The 27672-nt window shown below is 45.9% G+C and overlaps 9 protein-coding genes across 9 annotated transcripts; 6 read left to right on the forward strand and 3 right to left on the reverse strand.

Annotated features, from left to right (window-relative positions):
- Nucleotides 1–1624: 1624 nt before the first annotated feature.
- On the reverse strand, nucleotides 1625–2043 carry N7525_004642 (uncharacterized protein; the record flags this gene model as incomplete). Its single annotated transcript, XM_061213101.1, has 2 exons — nucleotides 1625–1876; nucleotides 1927–2043. The coding sequence occupies 2 exons, from the start codon at nucleotides 2041–2043 to the stop codon at nucleotides 1625–1627; spliced, it is 369 nt and encodes a 122-aa protein (XP_061070122.1).
- Nucleotides 2044–6010: 3967 nt separating this feature from the next.
- Nucleotides 6011–8544, forward strand: N7525_004643 (uncharacterized protein; the record flags this gene model as incomplete). Its single annotated transcript, XM_061213102.1, has 2 exons — nucleotides 6011–6038; nucleotides 7001–8544. 2 exons carry the CDS (start codon nucleotides 6011–6013, stop codon nucleotides 8542–8544), a joined length of 1572 nt encoding a protein of 523 aa, XP_061070123.1.
- A 3248-nt stretch (nucleotides 8545–11792) lies between these two features.
- On the forward strand, nucleotides 11793–12708 carry N7525_004644 (uncharacterized protein; the record flags this gene model as incomplete). The annotated part of the gene is made up of 3 exons (XM_061213103.1): nucleotides 11793–11932; nucleotides 12023–12083; nucleotides 12124–12708. Coding segments are annotated over 3 exons (786 nt in total), but the record flags the coding sequence as incomplete, so codon positions are not given.
- A 651-nt stretch (nucleotides 12709–13359) lies between these two features.
- N7525_004645 (DEAD/DEAH box helicase) lies at nucleotides 13360–15425 on the forward strand (the record flags this gene model as incomplete). Its single annotated transcript, XM_061213104.1, has 4 exons — nucleotides 13360–13841; nucleotides 13892–14015; nucleotides 14202–14837; nucleotides 14961–15425. 4 exons carry the CDS (start codon nucleotides 13360–13362, stop codon nucleotides 15423–15425), a joined length of 1707 nt encoding a protein of 568 aa, XP_061070125.1.
- A 6-nt stretch (nucleotides 15426–15431) lies between these two features.
- Nucleotides 15432–16414, forward strand: N7525_004646 (uncharacterized protein; the record flags this gene model as incomplete). Its single annotated transcript, XM_061213105.1, has 2 exons — nucleotides 15432–16178; nucleotides 16238–16414. 2 exons carry the CDS (start codon nucleotides 15432–15434, stop codon nucleotides 16412–16414), a joined length of 924 nt encoding a protein of 307 aa, XP_061070126.1.
- A 618-nt stretch (nucleotides 16415–17032) lies between these two features.
- On the forward strand, nucleotides 17033–17842 carry N7525_004647 (uncharacterized protein; the record flags this gene model as incomplete). The annotated part of the gene is made up of 5 exons (XM_061213106.1): nucleotides 17033–17069; nucleotides 17160–17281; nucleotides 17312–17572; nucleotides 17615–17638; nucleotides 17720–17842. 5 exons carry the CDS (start codon nucleotides 17033–17035, stop codon nucleotides 17840–17842), a joined length of 567 nt encoding a protein of 188 aa, XP_061070127.1.
- Nucleotides 17843–20066: 2224 nt separating this feature from the next.
- N7525_004648 (uncharacterized protein) lies at nucleotides 20067–20877 on the forward strand (the record flags this gene model as incomplete). The annotated part of the gene is made up of 3 exons (XM_061213107.1): nucleotides 20067–20139; nucleotides 20190–20428; nucleotides 20491–20877. The coding sequence occupies 3 exons, from the start codon at nucleotides 20067–20069 to the stop codon at nucleotides 20875–20877; spliced, it is 699 nt and encodes a 232-aa protein (XP_061070128.1).
- A 756-nt stretch (nucleotides 20878–21633) lies between these two features.
- Nucleotides 21634–22689, reverse strand: N7525_004649 (uncharacterized protein; the record flags this gene model as incomplete). Its single annotated transcript, XM_061213108.1, has 5 exons — nucleotides 21634–21738; nucleotides 21786–22021; nucleotides 22045–22144; nucleotides 22198–22389; nucleotides 22477–22689. Coding segments are annotated over 5 exons (846 nt in total), but the record flags the coding sequence as incomplete, so codon positions are not given.
- Nucleotides 22690–25508: 2819 nt separating this feature from the next.
- N7525_004650 (uncharacterized protein) lies at nucleotides 25509–25817 on the reverse strand (the record flags this gene model as incomplete). Its single annotated transcript, XM_061213109.1, has 2 exons — nucleotides 25509–25542; nucleotides 25672–25817. 2 exons carry the CDS (start codon nucleotides 25815–25817, stop codon nucleotides 25509–25511), a joined length of 180 nt encoding a protein of 59 aa, XP_061070130.1.
- Nucleotides 25818–27672: the final 1855 nt, after the last annotated feature.

Genomic DNA, 27672 nt, shown 5'->3' on the forward strand with positions numbered 1-27672 from the left:
CGGAACAGAGGTAGCCGCTGATTCGATAAGAGATATGCTTTCCACGGCTGGTTATGGCAATATAGAGTAATAATGGTTCAGTAGATGGGGTGTAGTCATGGCTTTATAGATTGCCCCGTCATGGATAGTTCATTGCTGAACTCGAGCACGGAGCACTGCCTAACAGATTCTATATAGTCATTTACTAGCCCTTCGCTCCTGGGACCCAATTCTAAGTTCCCGGGGGCTTAGGGGCTCCTGGAATTGCCTGTGGCGCTCCTGGGAACATTTATTCGGTTCCTAGGAGCTTGTATCAGGCTCCTAGGGACTCGGTGGTTCCTGGGAGAGACAATGTCGTCTAGGGAGACGAATAGAGAGCATATAACAGACTTATTGGACTTAGGCCATTTTCTTTAGGTAACGCAAGATAGCTGACTTCATGACGTTAGAACCCACAGCACAGAGCAAATCTAGTAAGCACCGTAGCTGACAATCCGGGTATAAAGTCAGCTGAAGTCCCCTTTGTTCTTGCACCTCAACCACAAGACAGTCATGTAGATTCCAACTACATTACATGCACTGCTAGCCACGGCGTTACTACTAGCTAGCTGTGTCCTTCTCGTGTGGTCTCGTCGAGCAGTTCAGAAAACCTCATTACACTAGAAACTCGACCTTGCCGTGTTTGCGCCGAAGATCGTTCTACTAGCAGTGCATATGGGACTGAGCTGGAGCAGAAAATATGAGATAGGGAGAGAAGTGATATTAGGGGTAACTAGTTTATTTCCCTCTATACTCGTGGTACGTGCTATCACGTTGTTTCTCGGTTTTACGTTAACCACTAGACATCAGTATCTCCGAATAAGCATTTTCTTACGAAGCCTCCCTAGTGCGCCATATCAGTTGATGATCTGTTTTCCGCTATTTGCGCTTTTCTCGTGCCTAACAAAGATTACGGCCACGGTAGTTGGTACTTACTTTAATCGCCCACTACGAGTCGTCGTACTCTTCCTTCTCTTTTTAGATCATCTGGGCTTAGGTTCTCTCTTGTGGTAGGTAGACGGGTATACAATAACCCATGCCAGGACTCGAGCGCAACTACGTTACGCTTTATATTACACAGTTAGAGTGGCAGCTGTCCTTCTTCTAATTGCAGTCTTAGGGGTTGTTCTGTCCTGTTAGCTGCTATCGCTGGAGGTAAATCCTCACCTTCTCGGTGGCAAAGATCATAATTTACTGCCCTTTCTAACTTTTACAGCTCTAACTACTCATCCTTATAGTCTGGATGGTCATATCGTTTTACGCGGTACGAAGTGCTAGAAGTCCAGTGGGCGAGCATTTGGTTTGTTCAACCCACGTGGTAGGCAACGAATTCTAGGGACATAGGGTCAAGGGCTTCATTAGTGGGTTATCATAGGCTTGCTATCGTCGTACACCGGAATTGTAACATTATGGTAATACGGCTCCGAAACGGCTTTAATATGTTCAAGCCTAACAGCAAAGACTAATGTCTAGGAAACCCATCTCCTAGCAAAATGGCCAAGTTACCGGCCGATCGATCGTTCCAAACTTTGAGTACACCAATAAGGTTTCCCCGAACTTCATCTAATGCATTTTCAATGGAATATAAGCGAGCTACCTGCTTATCTTAGCGAAGCTTCAAGTGGCTTCCTTCGTTGCATAGCTGAATATTTCCGGCCCGCAGCTTTTCGTTTGCTTCTTCAAGCTGCTTGCTATCTGTGTATTTGGAAACGCAAGACTCCCACAAACACCGGTAGTACCCTACCAGGCGTGCAGCCTGAAATGCAAGCTCGGTGTCTTCTTCTTCAAGCTGTTTCAATATCTCAAGTACGGGTTGGAAGGGCTCCACAGACAGATTATTCCTCGTGGTGTCGTGATTCTACGTGTGATTGGTCAGCGGGGTCCTCTATAGCCATATGTCTATCTTACCGGCTGCGAGACTTCATAGCCAGACACCGAGGTATTCTCGGCCGAACTTGCTTGTGCGCTCGGTGGTACCTCTCCATATCCGTCTTCCATTTCAGGCAATTTGCTAGGTCCCTCCATTGTTGGTCGTGTTAGTAAAGACGCTACTATCTAAGTCAGGAAATCAACGTCTCTTTATAGCCCTGCTAATGATAGAGCATGGCCAGAAAAGGCCGATTGAGAAAGGTATACTACTCGTATAGGATTAGCAATCCCTTAACTATGTGCGGTCGTCCGCGGTCTAACACTCAGTTTAGTCCCCGCAAACACCGTTCAAAACTAAGGTTGGGGCGGATTTCCTTTTCAGAATAATATTCACACTGTTAAAAAGAAAACGCGTTTGTATCTGATGCGTACGTTTATGTGACCTACATAAAACAGTAACACGGGCTGGTGAAATTCATTCAGGAATGCCTATAGTACCTTCCCGTTGAAACCTAGACAACGTCAAGAGTAAACGGTGTTTTCTGGCGCCCTCAAAAATGCAATGCCTTCCTTTGATATAGGAACCGCCTCCAACTACCAATATGAATTTGTGCCCTCCTGAAACTTCCAATTTTGAGCTGCGTAAGGCCAGGCAAAGCCCTATTCATGCTGCTGTGCTGTATTACAGAGTGCGCAGTAATAGCGACTCCAAGCAGCCCGGGGGGGGGGGGGGGGGGGGGGGGGGCTAATTCAGCGCAATTACTCATCATAGAGCCCAAGTAATGGCTGTAATCTCTACACAGAACCCTTGTCTTGCAATGACCTTTTCTTTTTTTTGCTTTTTAGTTGGTGTAGTAGCAGATGTATGCCAGGGGCTTGAAAAGCCTTAGGTTTGATCTGGTGTTTAGTTCATAGGAATACGAAAGCCATTTAGGTGAGGGCTGTTCATACTATAACAAAAATATTCAGTGAGTTCACCCACGATCTCGGTATCTCGCCCGTACCTTCGAACTCGGAGATTAATCCGCCAAAACCACAGCCTCTGGAAACATACTCGTATCTAACCCCCCAGTCCGTTCCCAGTCCAGATATAGGAACCAATACCTTGGGCTCTGATTTCTCCACTCCGGCGGATCTCGATCCCTCCCAGTTGTTAGATGTGCCAATACCCGCACATTCGATTATACACTGCCACCGGCATCTGGCTTAGAGGGCTCCACCCTACATAATACGTCCGAAAATGTGGATGGCATTGGCATGGGACCACCACTGGCAGAGTCAGCGATCTTCATCTCCCAAACTGCTGAGCAATCTTTAAGTCCACATATGGTTGACAATCCGACCGAGGAAAATCAATACGCTAATCCTTCTCTTTCGCTTGAAGCCTTGCAACATGTCCAGGCCCCTGGAGTCATACCCATGCACCATGCTCAAAACATGATACTATTGTTTCCGGATTTGAGTCCAAACAAACTTCAACGAGCCATGGAACTAGGTGACCGTCCTTTCCCCCAGGACTTGGCCCACTTGGAAAGTCAAGTACAGTAGCGACCGCTTTCGCCTTCCATGTCGAATATATAGAGAAGCTGTTTCAAACCCTAATCATGTGATCCGCTATGCCAGATATGGGTAGTATGTAATTAATCCGTTTTGTTGCTAACCACCACAATCCTAAAATACAAGTATGAAATATACAGTCATTTACCCTGATCTTCCAGGCTGGAAGATTCCATGCAAACCCTGCAAACATAGCAATAGGTTCTAGAAGAGCGTCTGGATATTTTCAACATGGAAGGTGATACGGGCACTACGATAGAAATGATCACTAGCTCAAAACCTCATGTATCAGCGCATTTCGCTATAGTGGCGACCGCTATCGCATTCAGCGTTGCCGTAAATTGGCGCGACTCAACAAATTCACGTTGGTAGATATGATTTGAGCGGAGCGTCATTCTAAAATGGACTAGTGCAATCTAAGTGGGGCACATGAGACAGGGCGAGAGAGTGTGGAGTTAAAGCTAATTTCGAACATGACTGTAATCGATAAAGAAAGTACTGGTCAGCGTTTAAAATCATCAACGCGACTCAACCGCTAGAATCCCATGCGTCTCAAATCTGGATCTGTAAAGCAAGCGTGAGTGGTAAATTTCAAGTAATAAATGTATTTTTACGTACGGAGCCATGGTGTTTCTTTCAATTCAGCTTCAAGTCCTTCATTTGTAGCAATAATTCGGAGGTACTCAAGTTCCCGATTCCAGTATTCGTAGCGGTATTCAACGCCGGCCCTGTCTGTGCTTTCTTGCCACTCTTTTTCAAAATCCCTGATTTCTCGTCGAGATTTATTCCGTGACCAAAGTTTCAGGATTCTAAATTCTGTTCCCGGATCTATGGTAGGATATGGGAGATTGAATAGTGCATAGATCTTTTGCAAAGGGGCTTCGGTAGCTGAGTTTTGGGCGTTCATTAAGAGCTGTTGCTGACGATGCTTAAATTCGCTTGACGAATCCATTTTCTCAAAACTTGAAATATAACGAAGGTTGTTCGTTGACAATATGGATTTTGTTGTTGGTGGAATTTTTTCACAAAAGCTGGCGAATTCGTCCTTTAAATGAAAGCGAGCCAGTCAGACACGTGACAAAGATGACTAAGATGCCTAAATTTAGAAGGATTCAAAAGTACACAGCAAGGCACTAGCTGCAAGCCGTAATTAATATGTCCTTAGATCTTCGGGGTGGGAGATGAAGTCGTCATTATGTGGGCTCTGTGGCATAGCTACAGTACGATGGCAGTTCTGGGAGGGTCTATGTCAGCTTCCCCAAGTACCGGGTTTCCTTATGACTTGGTAAAGAATGAGAATCAGGGTGGATAGCAGAAGTCAGAGCTATAGAGAAAATTGCATACCAGGAAAATGCTCTATGGCGTCACTACAGCCTTGTTTTATATGCAAAAGAGTGTGGGCGAAGGCTGCGCGACAAGCACGAAATGCGAGAATGGAAGAAGATCCAGCCAGATTGTTAGCATTGTTTGATCTGTTTGCACTGGAGATTCCTCGGTTTCTACGAAAAATTACGGTACTAATTGTGACTAAGCACTCACCGACAGTCGGTCCCCTCCTGTCAGTGAGCCAATGCCTGTTTACAAACCAATGCCTATTTACAAAAAATTCGACCATTCAATTTCAAAATCAATTTTCTCAACCAAAACAATGCCGATTTCTGCCGAAAAAGAAGAGACTTTGCTCTCAAATGCCCTTTATGCCTATAAATCAGGTCAATTTAAGAGTATTAGATCTGCAGCCTCCCATTTTGGTGTGTCAAAGTCGAAGCTTCGGTGCCGGAATGACGGTCGGTCAAATGGAAAAGGGCGTCAAGCCACCAACAAAGCATTGAATGACTCGCAAGAGAAGTCATTGATTCATTGGATCGAGCACCTTAATTCGGTCTATACACCACCTACTGCTCTTGACATTGAGGATGCTGCAAATCGTATTTTACAATATTGCGGTGCCGACCGGCGAGTTAGCAAAATGTACAGATATCAATTTATCCAGCGTTTACCACCCTATATTACGCTCCGAACCCAAAAGCCTATAGAAAAAGCAAGAATCGAGGCTGAATCTCATGGTCAATTAATTCATTGGTATCAGGTTCTTGGTGAATTTCTCAAGAAAAACAAAATTCAGGCCAATGAACTATATAACTGGGATGAAACTGGTTTTCAGCTAGGCATTGGAACAAAGGAAAATGTCGTATCTACCCGTCAAAATGAGACTATCGGAACTAGTGGAATCGGTCAGAATATTACCGGCATTGAATGTATTTCGGCCGATGGCTGGGTTATGCATCCTTGGTTCTTGATTCGTGGTTCTGAGCATATGGAAGACTGGTTCGAAGATGATGATAATATAGCCAATTACCGGGTTATTAAGCCAACTTCTAAAGGCTGGACAGACGATACAACTGCGATTCAATGGTTATTAGACTTCCATTTCGTTACGAAAAAGCGAGTTACCAGAGGCAGACCTAGAGTTCTGATTATGGATAATCATGGATCTCATAGAACCCCGGAATTTGAGCATATCTGCCAAAGTTTCAATATTATTCCTTATTGGTTTATTCTAAAAATGATATATCGATGTCAGCCTCTTAACGGTAAACCATTCGTAGTTCTTAAGTAGCGTTTTCGGCGGAAAAATAATGAAATCTTACGTTGGGGTGGCGATGTCAATAATAAACGACATTTTTTTCAAATGATCAAAACAGTCCGCAAAGACACATTCAAATCGCAAACTATCAAATCGGCATTTGCGGATACTAGTATCTGGCCTTGGGATCCAAAAATTGTTCCCGATCAAATTGATCCTGGTTGGGAAGATAAACCAATACTCGAAATTTATGGTCATACACCCTCCCCAGACGCGGAAATCCCAAGTTCACAGACGAATTTACCACCAAACACACCTTATAGATGGTCAAAAATCGAGGATAAAGTCGAAACAATATTCAAAAATGATCAACCGGACCTTTCGAAGATTCAAAAGTATGTGAAACGTGCTATTCGTGGAGGTAAACAGGCGCTCTAAGATCTGAACCTTACAAAACAAACGATCAAAAGGATGCAAAAACACAAAATTCCGGTAAAGAAATCACGGCGCATTGTAAAAGGGGCTTCAAAATCCCCATTATCATCAATTGCAGGCAATATCAGAGTTCATCGACGTGCTGCAAACGAAAACAGAGTCGAGATCCGTCGTGAGATCGGAAACGCAAGAATTCGAGACTATTGGTATCGGGCTCAACAAGCGCTTAAAGAAAAAGAAGAGGCATCAGGAGAGAGAGATTATATTGATGAAAATAGTGAGCTATTTAAATGGGTAGATCCAGATGATATGTTGGGAGGTAATTAGTTTTGAAATTGAATGGTCGAATTTTTTGTAAATAGGCATTGGTTTGTAAACAGGCATTGGCTCACTGACAGGAGGGGACCGACTGTCGGTGAGTGCTTAGTCACAATTATAACAGTGACTCATTGTGGTTACCGATGAATACAATACAGCCCAACAGGGATTAACAGGGGAAGAGCTGAAGTTAGATTAGCGTGTCGCGCCTCGCAGAACGACTCGCGGGTCTTCCTCTCGCTTTGGCCACCGCCGGGACATATCTTCAGCATAGTACGATTGACTGCGAACGCTACCTTCAAGAATACGAGAAACGATGGAACATTGATCCCCGACGGCCTACCAGACTCAACGAGTATGAGGAGCGCACACTCTACACGACATGGGATATATCATACTCTCGTTTAAAAAATGAAGCCCCGAAGGCGGCGAAAATATTGAAGTTACTGGCATATTTCGATAACCAGAGTCTTTGGTACGAGCTTTTCCATGCTGGACTTACGGATAGTTCTCCTGAGTGGCTTAGTGAAGTGATCACAGATGACGTGAACTTCGATGGAGTGATGGGAGTCCTGGCCGAATATTATTTCCTGGATACTCAACAGACATCTGCGTCATGGAGTATGCATAACTGCGTGCACGACTGGACATTGGCAGCACTCAATAAGGATATCGACGCAAGGGATTACTGGTATGCCTTTGACTGCATTTCTGCGTCTGTAAACGATAACGACAAGAATGATTTTGCAAAGCTCTCTTACTCTCCCTTGGCTGCTCATGCCACGCGGCTAGTACAACAACGCCTATGCCAGAACGACGTTATATATGACATTACGCCTCATCGACTCGGCCAAGCTTCACTGATTGCCGACCTACTTCGACTCCAAGTACTTCTTCTTGCTGGGGAGCAGATGTACCAGCGGACGCTAACTGGGTACGAGAGAGCGCTCGGACCGGACCAAACGTTGACCCTTAACACTATCCACAAACTCGGGATGCTGTATCGGGCCCAAAGCAAACTAGACCAGGCGGAGCAGATGTACCAGCGGGCGCTAGCTGGGAAGGAGAAAGCGCTCGGACCGGACCACACGTCGACCCTCCAGATTGTCAACAATCTTGGGGTTCTATATCGGTTGCAAAGCAAATTGGACCAGGCGGAACAAATGCACCAACGGGCGCTAATTGGGAAGGAGAAAGCGCTCGGACCGGACCACACATCGACTCTCGAATCTGTCGACAATCTCGGGGTTCTATATCGGTTACAAGGCAAGCTGGACCAGGCGGAGCAGATGCACCAACGGGCGTTAGTTGGGAACGAGAAAGCGCTTGGACCGGACCACACGTCGACCCTCGAGATTATCAACAATTTCGGGGTTCTATATCGGTTGCAAGGCAAATTGGACCAGGCGGAGCAAATGCACCAGCGGGCGCTAGCTGGGTTCGAGAAAGCATTCGGAGCAGACCATACGTCTACTCTCACTACGGTGAATAATCTTGGTCTTCTTTACTCTGGTCAAGGAAAGCTGAAAGAGGCCGAGGAGATGTACCGGCGAGCACTGGCCGGTTTTGAGAAGGCCTTCAGTCCAGATCATACGTGGACCCTCACCACGGTAAAAAACCTTGGCAATCTCTACAAATATCAGGGAAAGCTGAAAGAGGCAGAGATATACAGAGAAGTGCGCGACGGTCATAAGGCCGCACGTCTTAATCCTAACCGGGCACGGCGGGCTAAAGACAAGCTTACCAAATGGTTCAAATAATGAGAGTTAAATGACTTTATATCCACCATGTGCCTTGAAAGAATCGTCATCTTACTGTAACACTGAGCAAGTCTTTAGTGAGTAATCATTATAACGATAGCATCACCGTAAAATCGAAACCTGAATATATGTATTTTTAGAAATAAGGATGCAGGATAGATACGATGAGCCTACCCAAAGTTCTGTAACTCAGCTACATTATTATTCAACGCTGTCTCAACTACAAGCTTCCCTCTAATGGCATCATATCACATGATTAGCGTCGAAGAAAGAGAAAATCGTGGGATGAACTAGGCTTAGACTAAGTTTGGCTTATTTGATCATGGGCTTGGTATGTTTAGGTTTGTAAAATTACATACACTGAAACACTGGTTTGTATTCTATTTGTATTAAGCTATACGATTCGTTTTTATGACGGATCTTAAAATACAAGACCAACCGAAGATGGACTAGCGTAGCATGTGATTAGGGTTTGAAAGAGCATTTATGTGTTGCTCGACATGGAAGGCGAAAGCGGTCGGTACTGTAAATCACTGGCAAACTGAACGATTGTGGAGTTTCGTGGGCTTTGGCGTCTCACCAGGCTCTTCTACGAGACACAGGATCGCCGGAATCTGCCAACGTATCAAGGAGAAGGGCAACCCAAACGCAGAAAACTATATGAGGATTCGACTCGCAAAAGTCCAAGTCAGCATGCTCTATGAGACCATCTGTAATGAGGAAAAGAATAGGCGTCTCAATCTCGGACCGAGAAAGTTCACTACCCATGTTCTTAACTACATCGAGGCAGCCATTACAAATCCTGGAGACCGACGCCTTCCTATTCCCAGAAAGTCACATGTTCGCGATACTATCTTTCGATACAAGCAAGTTGGTAAAAAATGGTCGGTGTCACAAAATCTAAGTATGACGTTGCTTATTGGCCAAGACTGTGGAAGGATAATATACGTGCTTCTATAAAGTTCGAAATTCCCTGGCTAATATCATACAGAGAAAATGGCCAGTTCACCGAGATACAGGTAAAGGCTTTGATGTTCCATGTTTCCGTAACTCGGCCTGATGTTATCAGTCTCTATAGCAACTTAGAACATGCTATCAGCTATTTCCTGACCCATAATCAGCTACCAGCGCGTCCCTCCCCCGATGATGTTCGAACAATGATCGGAATTCACAATTCAACGACAGAGATCGTAGATTAACATGGATAGACAGGTCGAAGATTGCGCCGTTTTGTTCAGATGAATATCAAGTCTGATTTTGGCTTGGAGAGTTAGAGTTCAACCAGGCCTGCGCTATTTATGCGTTTGATTTTGCTTGGTCGAACTCCTTTCAGTTATCTACAAATAGAAGATGAATCAATTAGTCCTGCCTTACCGCGTTCGTGTAGTAGATCCTATCACTCACTATAGTATCCCAGGAGGAATGGGGAGCTCTAGGCAAATCGGCCGTTCAAGGACAAGGAGTGTTAATCCCGCTCTGCGCGCAGCAGCTTGACATTGGTCCAGCTCAGTCGAAAATCATAAATAACAACCAACACCATTCCCAAGGCCAGTGTACCTCCAATTCCCATGAGCACAGCGGCAATGTGGTTACTATAACTAATAATTCTCTAGTAGTCGTACTGTGATAAACAACGGCATAGTGGAGGGACATCATAAAATAGATACAATTACTTCAAGGAGCGATTGGTAGCGAGCTGGGAAAAAACGCACGAAGTACCGTTTAAAAACGAAAGTGGGGGAGTAACAACGGATCAGAGGAGCCAATATGTGATTGGTTCCTGGCTACTCCTCGCTCCACCTTGGAGAAGCGCCCCAAGCAGGCTTGCTTTCTTCTGACAGAGCCCGCCCTGGGACAAGACCACCTTGTATCTTTACTCGTAATATATTGAATACCACCTACCGACATCCCCACGTCAAGCCACAAAGTCGTGAGGATGATGGATTCTTGCCACTAGATAGAAAGGATCTTAATTCCCTTATAGATAAGGCTCTGGTAACCCTTCTCACAACGCATCGAACTCGGACAGGTCTAGGGGTGAGATAGGGCGTGGTATTGGTATGGTAAGCTCAGCCCATTACGGTTAGTTACGTCACAACAGCACGTCTAGTCATCTTCATATAAACCAATCATCGGCTAGATACGGAGTCTAGACCGTTAAGGCGTCACTACGTCATTAGTAGCCCCGCGGTCTTGCCCTTTACCCTGGAGATTAGGGCGAGCCGGAATGGAAGGCGACCCCGCTGACTCGTTCCAAAAATGGCCTGAAAGTGGGGTTCGTGGGAGAGTCGCTAGCTAAACGTCTATAGCGCTACCAACTACAGGATTAGATCGCCGGCTAACCTAGAGAGTTAAGCAAGGGTGGGAGTGTCCGCGATTTGAAGTTTCACGGTTTAGAGTTCGCGGTTTAGAGTTCGCGGTTTGGAGTTCGCAGTTCTAGATAGTAAGACGTCGCCCGCCTCCACTAGGCATCTTATGCAACATTTAAGAGCCAATCATCCCCGTAATAGCCGATATATATTGAGACCTGATAGCTCAATCAGGGACCATCAGCATTAAGCAAGCAAGCCTTTTCCTGGCAAGGGATAGAGCAGGTACGTCTTTACTTATCGATAAGGTCCGTTGGATAATTACTGCATGATATCCAACCCCCCAAAGCCTAGAGTATACAGTAGCGTGTTACGCAGACAGACTGACAACGAGATAGGTAAGCCTATTCTCTCTATAGAAAGAGTTTTCGCTGACTACTAGCTTCGTTATGCACCATCCTCACAGCGAGATCATAACGCAAGTTATCCTTCGAAGCAAACGGCTTTTATTAGAGGACGGAAGGACCGAGTGATACAATTAAAATACTCGTCTTGCTACGGTGACTGTACTTTAAGGATTGGAAGGAGGACCGAATTTATCTATGTCCATCCAACCCTCCTTCACATTTGAACCAAAAAAGCGAGCGGAGATAAAAGGCAAATATTGGATCCTCCCCCTCCCCCCCCCGTAAAGAGATGTTGAAAAGAGGGGTTATGCAGGTATGAGTTGTCCTACAAGACGTTAGGAGATATCAGATTTACAAAGTACAAGGCAGTCTTACTTACGTCCCTCTTATCAAAGAGGATACCTGCCTGGCGTATCCAAAATTATCTTTCCCTTCTCCGGACAATCACATCCACCCATCCATCCGTACAACCTTCCGCGTTAGAAATACTTTTACTGCTTTAAGGATCACGAGAGCTACAAATTCTACAGCTGTCTCCTTTCACGATGACTCACCGCGGAAATTAGCGATCTCGGGGCAATACGAGCAACCGAGGAGGACCCAACAGCTTCAGAAAGCGCAATCAGTCGGAAACATTCTGTGTGCACTTTCGACGTGGCACGTGCCACTACGGTGAGAGGTGCAGATTCTCGCACGATATGAATAAGGCTTCCGACTTCAGATCAAACCCGGCTGCATACCATCCCACAACCCATGATCTAGACGCTCGGAATCAATACTTCGACTAGAAGAGGTTCCTAAGAAACGGGATATCAAGATCTATGTATTCTCTGATGAAACAAGAGGAGCTCCTTCAATTCTAGAACGGGGCTCTCGAAATTCTAGAAAGCGATAGTAGAGAGAATCATCAGTTCCTCGCCAAAGATCTTGTGAATAACGAGCTTCATGGATATGATTTTATCCTGGCAACTACGGAGGCGCACAATTCTAAGGGAATTATTCCAGCTTATGATAAGCCGTTCCTCGAAGTCATTACCCATCATTCTCTCTTGGACTGTCTTTCTATCGAGTCATATGTTAGCACTCTATACACATCCTTCGGTGGCACAAATGGAGATCGAGCGATCAGATATCTGAGTGATGTCTGCCAGAGCCTCATGGGCAGAGGTAAAGAAACCAGCGAATTTACCTCGGTTATTTCACTAGACACAGTGAAATTACTGTTAAATGCCCTTTACCAGCTCTTGTCAAGGGTCCGACGCGCTCGATTTCACGATGAACTCCCCGTACTACTCAACCTAGCCCGCGAACTAGCCTCTAAAATAACGGAAGAATGCTCGAAAGCCGACCTCGACGGACTTCAGAGCAGAATAGAAGTCATACAGAGCCTGGTAACTAGCGCAAGCCGCAACCTTGTTACACCCAGGGTGCATGAGGGAGATCCCTAGAGGACTAGGCCAGTCCTGTCGTCTTTTCCAATGGATATACAAACACCTGGCGGGAGACACGACAACGACCTCGCAGATATATCCGAAATTCTGATTCTTCCTACTCTTAGAGAGATTGTCAACATCAATCCAGAATATCTACCCTCTACCAATTTCCTACAACCGCACTTTCTCGCCGACCCTTTACAAAGATATATTGATTCAACGTTCCGACTGCTACGCCACGATATCTTTGGCTCTACGAAAGATGTTCTTAGGGGTCTGCAGCAGCAGACTGATTTAACACGAAGTCCTTATCTATCAGGCAAGGACAGCGCGGCACATCTCTACCCGGGGGCACAAGTTCAGCACATATTTATCAATGATAGGAATGAGCTCGAAGCAACTATATCCTTTTCTATTCCACCACAGCTCCGCAAAAGGACCTCCAAAGAGCAATCCAAATAGTGGGAAGACTCTAGTCGACTTGATGAGGGAAGCCTCATCTGCTTTTTGACGTCCCAAGGAACTCATAGAAAGCTTATCTTCCTCGAAGTGACCGTGAAGAATGCTTCCAAAAACCAAGCGCACCAGAACAAGAGCAGTCTTATGTCTGACAGACATTCACCTAGTATTACGGTCAAACTTACGGCTTGTTTACAACATGAACTAATGTTCCTAGGCCAGCTTTACAGTGAGAGACTCACTGGCATTCTGGTTGAATTCCATGGCTTAATCCCTGCCACGTTCGTCCCTATCCTAGAAAACCTGCAACAAATCCAACGCGAAGGGGATTTGGCATTCCGAAAGTGGGTCTTGCCAGACTACAAGAGTGATAAAGATCGACACAATATCCCCCCACCGGCATATGCGCGTAAACCAGGGTTTATCTTTCCCCTAACTTCGATCGCAACCCCTACCGCTAACAACGTTGCATTGGATCCGAGTACCCCTAAGTCCGTTGACACCTTGAAGCTACAAACTCAGACTGGTCTAGATTATGGCCAGTGTCAGGGACTTATCGCAGCTCTCACACGAGAGTATGCCCTAATCCAAGGCCCACCAGGCACCGGAAAGTCCTATTTAGGCGTTAAGGTTGTCCAAGCTCTGCTTGAAATTAAGAAAAATGCAAACCTTAAACCGATCATTGTGATGTGAGTAGTGAGTTCATGCCTTCCGGTATTCTTACTTACGGGAACCATAGGTGTTATACCAACCATGCCTTAGACCAATTCTTAAAGCACCTTCTTGATATAGGCATCCAGAAAGTGATACGCATTGGTAGCCGCAGTCAGGCCCCCGAGCTTGAAGGCAAGAACCTTCGCGTTGTCAGTAAAGACTTTAGGAAGACGAAGGTAGAGTCGCAGACCCTCGGCAAGTCCTACGGGGAACTCGAAGCCCACATGGAAGATACTGGATATGCAATGAAACCTCTACACCAGTCTCAAAAGGGCCTATCTTGGGCCGCTATAGGGAACTTCGTGCGCAGAAAATAGCCTGCTATACATAAGCAGCTTGACCGACCGGATCTGGAAGGGTTCACAACTGTCACGGATGACAAATTGCTTCATTGGCTTAGGGTCAAATCGATAAGAATCCAGAAAGGTCAGAACGAGGATGAAGTTGATATTGTGCGCTTGGAACGCTTGACACGTGCTACCCAGGAAGATATTCATACTCTCACAAACCCGGAACGCCAGATTCTTGCAATGGAGTGGTTCAAACAGTGGCGGGAAAGCGAAATTGCCCGGATTTTTGAGGCCATTGATCACGCCGCGAGCCTTCGCAACGACATCAATACAGTCCATGATGAGGTCAATCGCCGAGCCCTGATTCAAGCAGATATGATCGGAATCACAACAACATCCCTTACACGCCACATCAAGACATTGCGCCGCTTAGGATCAAAGGTCATTATATGCGAGGAAGCAGCAGAAATAATAGAAGCCCACGTTATCTCAGCCCTCATACCAGGTGTTAAGCACTTCATTCAGATTGGAGATCATCGACAGCTGCGACCCCAGATTCAAAATTATTCACTTAGTCTTAAATCATCCACAGGAATAGCATGGCAGCTAGACAGAAGCCAGTTTAAGAGACGCGCTCTCGGCGAGCCAGGTCTCAAGCCTACCCCTATTTCACAGCTTAATGTATAGCGAAGAATGAGACCCGAAATCTCGCAACTTATCAGGAGGGTCTATCCCAAACTCGAGGACCATGAAAGCACCACAGCTTTACCCAATATTGTTAGAATAAGGGACAACCTCTTCTAGCTAGACCATCAATGCGAGGAAGACTCGAGAGATAACGGCAGCCGTGTCAAGTCTCATAGCAACCAGTGGGAGGTCGATATGGCTACTGCTCTTATTCGGCATCTTATTCGGCAAGGAGAGTACAAGAGCACGGATATTGCCCTCTTAACCCCATATACCGGGCAGTTACGGAATCTCAGGACATCGCTTAGCAAGGATTTCGAGATTTGCCTCAGCGAGCGAGACCTAGAAACCTTGGCTGCAGATAGGTTTGAGAAGGTGGAAGATAAGGATCCAGAGTCAAATAGTCGCAAGGCACTTGAGAAAAAGACATTGCTTCAGACGCTCCGCCTTGCCACAGTCGACAATTTCCAAGGCGAGGAGGCAAAAGTGATAGTGGTCTCCCTAGTTCGTAGTAACAAAAAGCGCAAGGTTAGCTTTCTGCGCACCGAGAACCGTATTAACGTGCTCCTCAGCCGGGCTTAACATGGCATGTACCTCATCGGAAATGCCGAAACATATCTCAATATGGAAATGTGGGCCGATGTCCACTCTCAGCTCTCCCGTGCGAATGCAGTTAGTACAGAGTTAGCTCTATGCTGTCCTCGCCATCCAGATACGCCTATTCTATGCTCTGGTCCTCACGACTTTAAAAGGAAGAGTCCAGAGGGTGGGTACAGTCTCCCGTGCGACCGACGACTTAAGCCATGTGGCCATCAATACCAGGCCAAGTGCCATTCGACAGTCATACACGACGGCTTTGCCTGCGGAAAGCCTTGCCCACGTATCCGATCAACCTATCACCATAAATACCCTAAGCTTTGTGGTGAATATTGTGGCCTTTACTTAACGAAGATTCAAGACGTTAAGCTTCCTTGTGGTCATATCAAGAAGGTCCTCTATTGCCATCAGATGTTGAACCTAGAGCTCATCAAGTGCGATATTAAGGTTGAAAAGACTGTTCCTAAGTGTGGCCATAAAATCAAGGTTGGCTGTTTTAAGGATGTCACGTCCCCGATCTTCCGTTGCCCTAAGCCATACATTGATATCCTCAGCTATAGCCACAACTGCAGTGATTGCTGTGGAAATTGTCTCCAGGAAGTTGTTGACAGAAGAAGAATAACCAAGCATCCGAAGTGCACAAAAATATATGACCGTCCACATGGTGTTTGCAACCATAGGTGTCCCAAGGAATGCCACGATAGGGAAAGCTGCGGTTCCTACGAGGCAAAGTGCGAAGTAAGACTCGCAATCACCCATTATCTCATCATTATATAGAAACACTAACCATGCTATAGGTCCGATGCTCGCATTCAGCATGCGACTCAACTTACGAAAAGGCATATACACCATGTATCGAGAAATGCACCTGGTCCTACGCCTATCAAGGCTCCTGCTTAATGCCTTGTGCGGCACCATGCAATCGACTTCCCTGCGATAAGCGATATACTAAAAATCTTGAATGCGGCCACTAGTGTCCAAGCCTCTATAGGGAAGGTTGTCCAAACAATCTGTGTTAAAAGTGCGGCGATAAGAGTGATGCTCGTGTTGACTTCATCGAAATGAAAGACTATTCCGAAATCAACCTCGATGAAACTCCGATTATCGTGCTTGGATGCGGTCATTTCTTTATAAGTGAGTCGGTTGATGGATTGGTTGGCCTAGATCAAGTATATATAAGGGATAAAGATGGAAAGTTCGAAGACCTCCGCGATCTCTCTTCTTCTCTCGCCATAGCCATACCCTCGTGCCCTAACTGTAAACAGCCTATTCGCCAATTTATGACGAAACGTTACAATCGTGTTATCAATCGTGCTATCATGGACAAGACTTATAAGCGGTTCCTTGCCAAAGGTCGCATAGACCTCGTAAACCTTGAATCGCGTCTGAATGATATTGAATATAAGCTCAACTCCAAGGGGGCGTTTCTGCTCCCTGGGAACGCCGCTATAAAGCTCAAAGCACTTGATATAGAGGCCTTGAAACTTAGCAAAACCATATAGGCCGAGAATCAACCGATGAAACGGCTCATGGATGCGATTACCACCAGCCAGAAACTAGAATAGGACGAAATTGCCTCCCTATCAGCCAGAATGGAGGCAACGAATCTAGCAATCCAGGAACCTGATAGTTAAATTACTCTCGGCGCAAGGCTAATTCAGATGAAATCCCAAGAAATTGCAATTAGCCATTTGTTTAAAGTTACGTAGTCAAGAAAAGATCCTCCAGAAGCACGGCTAGGTGTTACTAAAGTATCACCAATGTTAACTCGGGTGTTGGAAAATTACCGAGACTTGATAACTCAGGCGTATGAACGAAGTCTCTACCGCATCGTCATCACGGTAACCATCTTATTTGCGAAAATCGCCTAGCTAGACGCGTGGTATCGCCGCACTTATCTAGCAAAAGCAATATCGGATCTGAATCCCAAAGAAGCTGGCGCCAATTCTGGAAAGCTCGAAAATCGCACTGAAACCATCCGCGATCTCCTCACTACTACGTTAAAACTATACGACGGACTGGGGAACTGCCCCGAGCTCCAAGAACAGGTCCAGGAAATGACCTATCTCTACGAAGGGCCGCGATATGAGACAGTGACTTTAGAAGAATTAGAATCAATCAAGACAGCTATGGTTAGTGGGCGAAGAGGAATAGCGACTCACTCTAGGCACTAGTACAATTGCGTCAACGGACATCCGGTGAGTAAATTTCCCTAGTCTCGATCTGTCCACTATCCCAAGTTACCTTAATAGGACAACTTAGCTAACAATATTTTCTAGTTTGCTATTAGAGAGTGTGGTATACCGATAGAGCAAGCTAGATACCTAGAGTGCGGAGCACCTATTAGAGGTCAAAACCACACAGCCGTTACGGGCGTATCTCGAGCGCGGGAAATGGAGTAGATAGAAACCATATTGTGTTTCGATTATGGTAGGAAAATACATGTTTTCTTTTCTTTCCCTGATACTACACACGAATCTAAACTCAAATGTTTTTAGATAGTTTATCAAGCGTCTGTACCTTATCCTAGCTGTCAGGGATATACATGAAGTATATAGGATGTTTAGAGAAATGATCTACGGGACCCACATGGCGCATATAGGTTCCCCTGAACGCGAGGAAGCCTATTCCTTTTGCTTCCTCGCGCTACGTCTTATATCTAGAGTCGACTATAGCTTTCTTTAATATTGACTACTCATCTGAATACGCTGTCCTCATCTACGGATACGTGAGACCCTCACAAATAGATGCTACGTTACTAGGAATAGATGCTACATTACTAGGGATAGATGCTGCGTTTCTAGAAGTAGACTGGGATCTATGAAACCACATGCCAATCGATCGATCAATTAATTCATAGTCTGTCCCAGCCTTTTGGAAAACATTCTCAGCCACACTCGGATAACAGCAAGACTATCGTTTTATGGGTCTGGCTCCATAACCGTGTATATAAATAATTACGCACGTAGAACTAAACAAGGATGGGAATTATAGAAGATGAGAATTCGTGAAGCCTCAGGTAGCAAGGCTTCTAGAAGACCAGGACAGTAGTTTTGAATGAGCTTGTTCTAAACCGCGAACTTAAAAGTATCCTTTAACCCCAAGTAGACCCTCGGCCACACGATAGTGGGGAACTTATGGTTCTCCGGGAGGCTGATTAGACACGGGTATTTGGCGGTTTGAAACTGCGACCCCTCGAGCCTTTCTGCCGTCAAGGCTCGTTATTTATTATTGTCTCGTGTGTACATACTGAACAAAGCAGGTAAGTTATTAAATCCAGAAAGACAGCTTCTCAATAATATAAAAAGGGAAACATTAAATAGCCTATTAATATTATGAACCTAGACATACTCACTACTCTTTAGCGTCAGGCGCTGTCGTTGTCTCCAAAACCTATCGTATCATGGGTCTGTTCTTTTACGTCCATAAATGCTGCTATAGATAGGAAGGCTAAGATTGCTATAAGGGGTTTTCTAATACAACGAGCGTATATCAAACAGAACTTATCTCCAGTTAAAGAAGTTAGAAAATGGAGCACTATCACAGAAAATAATATCCGGATCCGAGGTTGATTTTTCTTAAGCATAGACAAAATAGAGTACTTCAATTTGACAGAATACCTGCAAGCCTCCCAATTAATCGGTACATAACTCAACACGGTACATATAAGTTGAAGTTTTCTACTATGTTTAGATTGGATGGATGGTTATTAAATAAAACATTGCAACAACCCGGTTTATTCAGGTCACTAAATCAATTTCTGAATTCTGCTAATTGAAGGCTCGACCTCTCGGGGCATTGTTTCTCTCTACTAGCCCCTTCTATATCCTTTCCCTCATTTTACCGGTGGGCATTGTCGGTGAGGTTTGGGCCGCAGACGTTACATCCACTCCTATCGAACTTCCTCCTAGGCAACGGCTCTCTCATGTTACAGCTTTTTTTCTAGGCCCTCATTAAGGGGACCAAACGCCGTAAGAGATTTCCACCACGTATCTGGTCTCAAGCATCTCTCCTGAAGCCGCAGTCGAAGCGTAGTTTTTGATCGCTTCAAGGGAGGTTCAGGGCTGTTAGCAGCCTTGTTCTTTGGCGACGGTTGCATGTTGAAACAATGGTCAAGCAAAGGCATGGTATCAGATGTATCTCGCAAGCGGCGCGTTGACCGACGAGAGATATTACCCATTATCCAAAACAACATAGGAGGGGATATGATGCTTTGACTAGGGGAAATCAGGCTATATATCGTCTCCCTTGTCATTACTATCACTAGAAAGTGCTCCGTCTTATAGAACCTAGACAACAGGTCTCTCGTCCCTCATTTAGTCGAATAGAATGAGAAATTAGTGGTCGGTGGCAGGTCCATACTTGGGCGGCCGATAAAGTTGATTATACTACCTCTAGACTTATCTCTCTCCCCCTATACCCAACTGCTTGAACTTGAGGTCCCGTTAAAGATTTTCAACGTTTTTGATCTTCGGTTACCGGCTTAGCCCCACTGGGATGTTTATGCTTGAACGACAACATAATTTCCGTCAAACGTTCAGTCCTCAACGCCTTGAATAAGATGTTTAACGCATGGGCTGAATATATAGAGGGCTTACGGCCTTGCTTAACAGACCAAAAGCAATCATGGTCCTTAGCAGTAATAAGAAGCGTGCGTTCTTCAGACAACAGTGCCGTAAGGCATTGGCAGCCCATATACGTAGGTGACTATATTCCCTTAGTCTAATGAGACGAATTAACGCGCCTCAGTTGACCGACTTGACCTTATCGTCGCTCCCAGCCAAGTCCGTCTACAGCCATCGGGCGGGGATAGATACGCTTGGTCGATAACGGAATCCAAAAAGAGCCTATTGCAGTCGAACTTAGGCAGTGGAAGTGTGGGCCTATACCGGTCCATTTACGAAGAAATAGGCCGGTCGCTTAAGGCGGTTACTCCGCAGACGCTACAGGCTGCCCAATCAGAACGGGACCACCTACCTAGAGAAGAGGTGAGCATTTTTATCCATCAAGCCGCCCCGAGGGCCTATACAGCGCTAAAGATAGACGCAAGACGCGACCGGCATGTAGCGAAAAGGAAAGCGGATCATTCACGGCAAAAATCCGCGAATTGGAATGCGCCAACCACGACATAAGCGGCGAGCTTGACCGCACACGCATCCATCTAGAGGAGTCCCTCAGCGAAAACCGCGAAATACAAGCCAAAGTCCGTCGGCTTCAGGATGAGCTGGAGTGCAATTCATCCCGAGCAAGTCACTTAGAAAACGAGCTGGTTCGTATCACAGGGGGGATTGCCAAAGCTATGCAGGTATTACAGGTTCATCAGGCGCAGGAGAGGAGCATGTCAGATTCGTATAGAGACAGACAAGATAAATCCGGTGATGGCATAGACAGCACAGTGCTAGGAACGCCGGCTCCGATACGCGATGGCTCATCTTGACCTCTTTCACATTACAGTTACTATATAGGCGGGCGTTATGCATGTACGTATGAGAGCTGTTTGCTGATAAATGTCATGTTGTAGGCGAACGACAGCGAACACGTTATTAGGGCTTTTCACATCTAGACTATTTGGTGGGCCTTGCGATTACAGAAAAAAGCTGCGAAGGAGAGTCAAAGCTTCGGCGTGTTTTCGTGTTTCCGTATCGCGTGTTTACGTTATCTTATCGTAAGCTAAGGCTCCAGCCAATGGGACTTTTGAGTGGGTCAAAGTTGAACCCCCGTAATAGGAAATATCATTTTGCTTCAATGGCACCGCGTTTATGGCAATACGAATGACACGTTTTTAGCTATAAATTTGCCGATGTTTATTTCGAATAACTTTAAAGGGAGAGTGTGGGCACGAAGGGCTTGTCTACACTGTGGATGGCCGTGACATGAGGTTCATAGGTGAAACATTCAAGCGTGCTATATATATATATATATATGATATATCCTTAGCTTCACGTATCACTGATTCCGTGGCATATGTTACAGTGCCAACCCAATTTACACGCGGGACACTACCGGTGTTTCCATCCAGCCACCACCCACACCAACACCAGAAATTAGCCCGAACAGTGAAGGCTTTCTTCGTGTACTAGCGCTCAAAGGTCAAGGCGAGCAATGTTGGTCGTTTTACCTGAGCCAATATCCGATCACCTTCCTTGCCTATCAATATATTCGGGAAGCCAACACCTTACCCAACATAACGCGCTCATATACGCTTGAATGACTCGAGGTTATGATAAGCAGTCTTATTGGCCGCGTTCACCAGCATCTTCAGTTCGCCCTCATCCCCTAATTGCTCGAAGAGTTTGCTCTGATTAGTCAGTATATAGTGGGGTTGACTGGGCGGTCAAGGCTTACGCGTAAAAGCTCCTCCGGTGAACAGCAGCTTTTCAACTCCTCAGGCAGACCTTTGGCTTCGGCACTCCATAGGTAGTGTAGAGGATTCTTCATGATCAGCCTTTTTACAACCTCAGCCAAAGCGAATAGCTTCAGAGTTGCCGCGTCCATCTCGGCTGTATCGATTTGGCAGCTGTGCTCCACTCCCGCTACAACATGGACCACCGTTAGTAAACTATGCTCATGTGGCCCACCAGCTGCGCTCAGTTTCCCCACTCACCGATCCTGACCCCACCGGACTCTGTGAGCAACATGGTATCGGCACTCAAGGCGGCGAGGGCTCTCCCGCGACCGCGCAGGTATTGAATTCCTTCGAGGACCTATCAGGCATAAGCACCACTTTCTCATATCAGGCGCTGAGACTAGCACTTACCGGCCGAACAATTGCGGCAACCTCACCCTCAGTAATAGTGCACCTCGATACCAGGATCTGACTCACTAAGAGCTCTACTAACTCCCAGACCAAAAATACCTGATCCTCCCAACAGTAGCACCCCAGCAGACCCAGAAAGCTAGGATAAGAGAATTGACTCCTGGTTTCCAACAGTGGCTTGACAGACAAAAACTACTGCTTCAGAAGGTGGATATTGACCAGAGCCACTTTGTTGTTTCTGTGCCGGGCCAAGAAGACGGACTGTCCTTAGGAAATCACCACAATCGCCTCATACGTCAGCCATGGGTTTTGGAAAACCGGCTGAAGATTCCAAGCTTGGTCTTGATCCTTCAGCTGCGCTAGTTCAGGATGAGCCGGAGCAGAAGTAGTTACCGCTAGGTCGGGCTGGGGCCTAGAAGACGGTGCAGATAGATAGGTTGGTTTTTTTAAAGTGGCCCAATCGGGTGTTCCGTCACACCACACAGTAGGAGGTCTAGATGGCTAACGCTAAATGGAATCCATCTTAGAAGCGTGTCGAGTGCGAGGGGATAGCTTTGATTTAGCGGTGCCAGGAACCCTGAGTAGAGGGAAATGTTGCGGAGTGGTTAAGGCATCCACCCTATTTAATATTAATAGAGCCGCAGAGATAACTGCCACCCTATAGAACTAGATTGATACTGACCCATCAAAGCCGAGCATGGGCTGTTATACGGATATCCAACAACGTCAGTGATCAAGCGTTGAAAGTTACTATTACACAAACGGTCGTCGCGGTAGAAACCGGCCCTACCCCGCAAAAATGTACGGGTTCAATGTTTATACATCCCAGAATTGGAATAAGATAAGGTACTATTTGTCTTTACTTAGAAACGATGGTGCGTATCGCCCCGGGTGAATCCCGTAATATCGAATAAAATGGTCTCGTGCATTTATCAGCCACCTCTCGCTTATCTGAAATCTACTCCTACGGCCGGAAGCGATCGGGAACCCGTCTCTATCGAGCAGATCGACGAATAACGGATAAGCTTGAGGGGATAGAGACCGGGAAACGATCTGAATGCCGGGCAAGCCGAAGCGATTGAGGCTACGAGGGTACTATTAGAACAACCGACCCCCCTACTATATATATGACTTCGAGAGGCGTTTCTATAGTCGACTCGCTAGTAACATCTCCAGCCACCGAAGAGGAAAGGAGAGCGCTAAAAGATCCGTGGCATCGACTATATCCGTAATTAGTGAACAGACCACAGGAATAAAGGGTGATAAGTTACGTACTATATCGGGCAAGAGGTGTTATTCCCGGGCAACCGATGGGCAAGCCAGCCGTCCATGCACCCCAAATAAACCACCCCCTTACGTGCATCGCATTATAGCATGACGGGATCATCGCTATCTTCCTTAAAGCAGATCGGACACACCTCGCCATCTAAACAGGACCCTTGGTCGAAGCTGTGAATCTAGATGCAGTGCAACCCACCGTGCTCATTGTTAATAGACAGGATGGCTGGATCGTTCGGTGAAACATCCCAGGGCACCCGATCCATTACAAGCATATCTAACGTGACTTCACGACCAGGAGGCTGAGATACCTCTAACCATATAGGGGCAGGAAGTCCCGGGAAGGTGATCTCGTCAATATCCCATATCGGAGGAGAGAGCGTATGTGGCTCAGAAGAAATTCCGGCTGATTCCTCTTCTATATCATCAACCTCTTCAGCTATAGATGGTGAGAAAAGATGGCGCGGAGATATCTGCGCGTGGACTTGGTTACGCACGGCTGCGTTAAACCACCGCTTTTTAACATCGTTCTGTTGACGTTCTTGATGCCATCTCTTACAGAGGAAAAAGAAGACAATGCCATCCAGCTAAGAGTCAAGCGTAGAAAGATCGAATGGGCTCCGTGTAAGGTTGTTCAGCTTGTGCCGACCTTCTTTCAGGGTCTCTTTCTTCACAGTGAGCTTACAAGCATTTCCTTTCTAGGTAATGCCATAGCAGGACTTATCCTCCCTAAGGGGCCCCATCTGACAGACAGCCAAAGGGTCCCAAAGCCACTGAGAGTCTGACATCTTAAGCGCAGAATATGTATGGGGGAGAAGGATTCAGGCAAATCTGAAATACAATGATTATAGCGGTAGAAAGTCAAACCATTGTGAAGATCTAGTTAAGCATATATAGTAAACATTTTCTCTTAACCGCAATTATGATACGTATTGGCTGCATAGAACGCGACAACAATTCCCGACTCCCAGGGCAGATGGTTGTGTTCCCGGGAGCACTCGGTCTCCCAGGGGCTAAATAAGAGTTCCTGGCAGCCATCTAGCGCACCCTGGGAGCTACCATTATCTATAACATTCACCAATAGCCGTGAAGGCTCTACACCTCTTTTAGAAAGGTGCTTAGACCATCTGAACTGGTCGCATATAAGGCTCCACTATACCCTCGAAGCACTTTATAAAAGCAAAATTCTTATATAACTAAAGATATACACCTTTCAGCCACTTGCTCTGCTTTAAAAATTTCACTTCAAGTTGAATCGCGGTCATCATTACATCTACAGCAGATACTCTTTTCATCGCTACAAACATAGACTGGAGCTCTGACCATATACAATCAATGTTCGGTCGAATTATCGGCGATCCCACTCACCGTTTGGAATATATATGGGTCGAAGAGAATGGAATTTGTTGCCGAAATACCGTGTCGAAAGATTCAAGGAGAAATGGAGCAATATGCCTCAAGACGTTTCAAGAGCTTCTTATCGGCAATTCACCTACATTGAGACTCTCAAAGGCAGCAAGTTACATGCTATATACAGACGTTATTCCTCTAGGGCCAGGAAGTGTGCCCAACTATAGATGCATTTGCTTCACGCTCAAGCCAATCAAGTTAAGAGAACCACACCAATTCAGTAACATGACTACAACTACGATCCATTGGCACATCGCTAGCCAACTAGTACGTCCTACGGCATTAGCAGAACCGAATGCCTTCTATCAGCGCCTCTATCTTGTCATATAACCCATGATAAGTTTTCATAGGCGGCAAAATAGAGGCAGAAATCTCTCAATGAAGGACATACACAACGTACTCTTCGTGCAGCCAGAAATGCCAGAGATCGTTACATCGAGGTCTTGGTCAATTATTCGCAAACAAACAGGCCTCATCCAAACTGTTCGGCCTAACAACAGCCATCACCACTTGACCATGGTCAAAACAATATCATCTTCCTTACTACCTCCTATGTTACCCTTTCGACCAGATTTCCCCCTACACGGCAACGACCAAGCTTATTAGCTAGCCTATTGATAGCGCTAGCCCCACCACGTTCCCCAGAATGGCACTCGCCTATATCTATTTAGCATAAATGTATATTCAATCTTACTGGAGTGCATACCAAACTCGGAGTTGCCTGTACATGGGTGTAATTCCTAGGGTCCATCACCAGGCAGCAACTCTAGTGATGGAGCTACAGACCGCCGAACGCGGTCCCATTCAAATGCAGCCTCAAGGGTATCAGAAGCAGGCTTGATTCGTGGACTGGTTTCAGCAGGCCTTGGAGAATCTTCCCCCAGAACAAGCTGAAGCTCTCGCGTCAGCTTCTGGGCAAGACGAAAATCCATATCGTCTCAAATTAAAATGGCTCCGTGGCTTTTTTGAAAAAGTACTATGAAATAAGGAAGTGACAGTGTGTATCCAAACAGGGATACATATATATAGAAACGAACCCGATTAAAATGCTACCAATACTATCAATAGCAGAAGGTCAAAGCAGATCCTACGTACATGCAACCGTTAGCGACGTGAGGCTTGCTATTTATAGCCTCGGTCAAGTTGGCAAACGGACATCAACACATAGGAAATAGGAACCATGCACATTCATACCATCGTTTAGCATCGAGTTAGCTGCTCTATTCTACGACCTTTATGCTATCAATTTCCGAGTCACCGACATCTCCATCGCTAGTATCTGACTCCTATATTTCCAACTACTTTAACAACATATCAAGAATTATATATGTTAACTCCGGCTCATGACCGGGTTCCTTGGCACCGCGCTCCTTCAAAAGATAAATTATCACGCCTCCCATCTTCTAAGTGAGTTCATAGAAGATATCCGCCAACCTGGATACATAGTCCCTATCCTCAATTGCGTGTTTTAAGGTAGCCTACATATCACCCAGTGCTTGTTCGAGCTTGGTCTGGGCTCTTTCTACCCGGACGGCCCGAGTGTCCAACCTGGCAAGGATACGAAGATACTCCTATTCTCAGGTTAGATGGGCTTCTGAGGAATCCTATAAACCTACCGAGGGATCCATGTTATAGGAATGGCAAGGACCAAGTCGTCAACAGTGGGCAGCTTGAACCAAGAAGCAGCTCGACAGTTCTGTATCAAAAAAGGAAGTTTCACTGGCATTGATAGCTTTATATCCATAGCTATCCTCTAACTAAAGCCGTCTCGGACCCCTAATAGACTTCCCTTTCTGCGGGCTTTCAACGGGCCATATTGGCTTGTTTCTAGCCATACGCGGTTGCACGAGTATAGAAACTGCCTTCAAGCCTAACCATCTGTAATATAACCGGCCGAACTTTGAATCCAGAAACCTACCAGGTCTACACATCAACAATAACAGACCAGGACGAGCCACGCAATTTTTATTAACACCCGTTAGTTCTTATGGCGCACCACCCTAGAAGGGCCTCCCGAGGATATTTATCACAAATTGGAACTTCGGCGTCGAAGCTTATGAGGACAGACTCTCTGCCTGGAGAGCAAAATACGGCCCTAATTCTGAGAAAAGGGTGAAGAGAGAAAACAGAAGGGGAAAATCCAAGGGCGCCGCCCGGGAAAAGTCGACCGAGCCGGTGTCGCATGGGACGGAATCTGGGCATGCCAGCCGGTCTAGGCCAAATCGCGTACCGTACCCTGGCATACGCCTCCTAATCACAGATTAATAGAAATTATGCCACAGGATTAAATTTACCGGTAGTCCACAATATACTTTCGATTTCTGGTTAAGTGGCGGCACTATTGAATCGCGATCGACTCTAAAGGTGGAGTACCCTATGAGCCTCCACGTATCAGAGGCAATATTGTTCGGCCTCCCCGAATGGTCTCTAAAATGATTTTAAGGTTTAACGTCTTAAGCATGGACCAGCACGCGGTCCACATACTCTATATTGCTCTAAATACTTACGTCATATATCATACTGTAGACCTTCTCTAGCAATTAGCCGCGACGAGTGCGAGCCAGAGTATGGTTACCGTTTCTAGGCCAAACAGATCTATGAGGTCGCGATCAATCCTATTTGGAAGACAAAATTACCACTATTCTTCTAATTATTAGTGGGACTCTATCCCCCGCGCTAACTGAATGGTCTACAAAACGCCGGACAGGTCAAGGCACATAACGGATAGCGAGAGCCGGATACGGGGCGAAAATTGCACGGGCCAGGCAACACTTGGATTATTAGAAT

The sequence above is a fragment of the Penicillium rubens genome (assembly GCF_028828025.1).
Source record: "Penicillium rubens strain IBT 27055 chromosome Unknown utg000002l_segment0_segment0, whole genome shotgun sequence".
In the NCBI taxonomy this organism is placed as follows: Eukaryota; Fungi; Ascomycota; class Eurotiomycetes; order Eurotiales; family Aspergillaceae; genus Penicillium; species Penicillium rubens.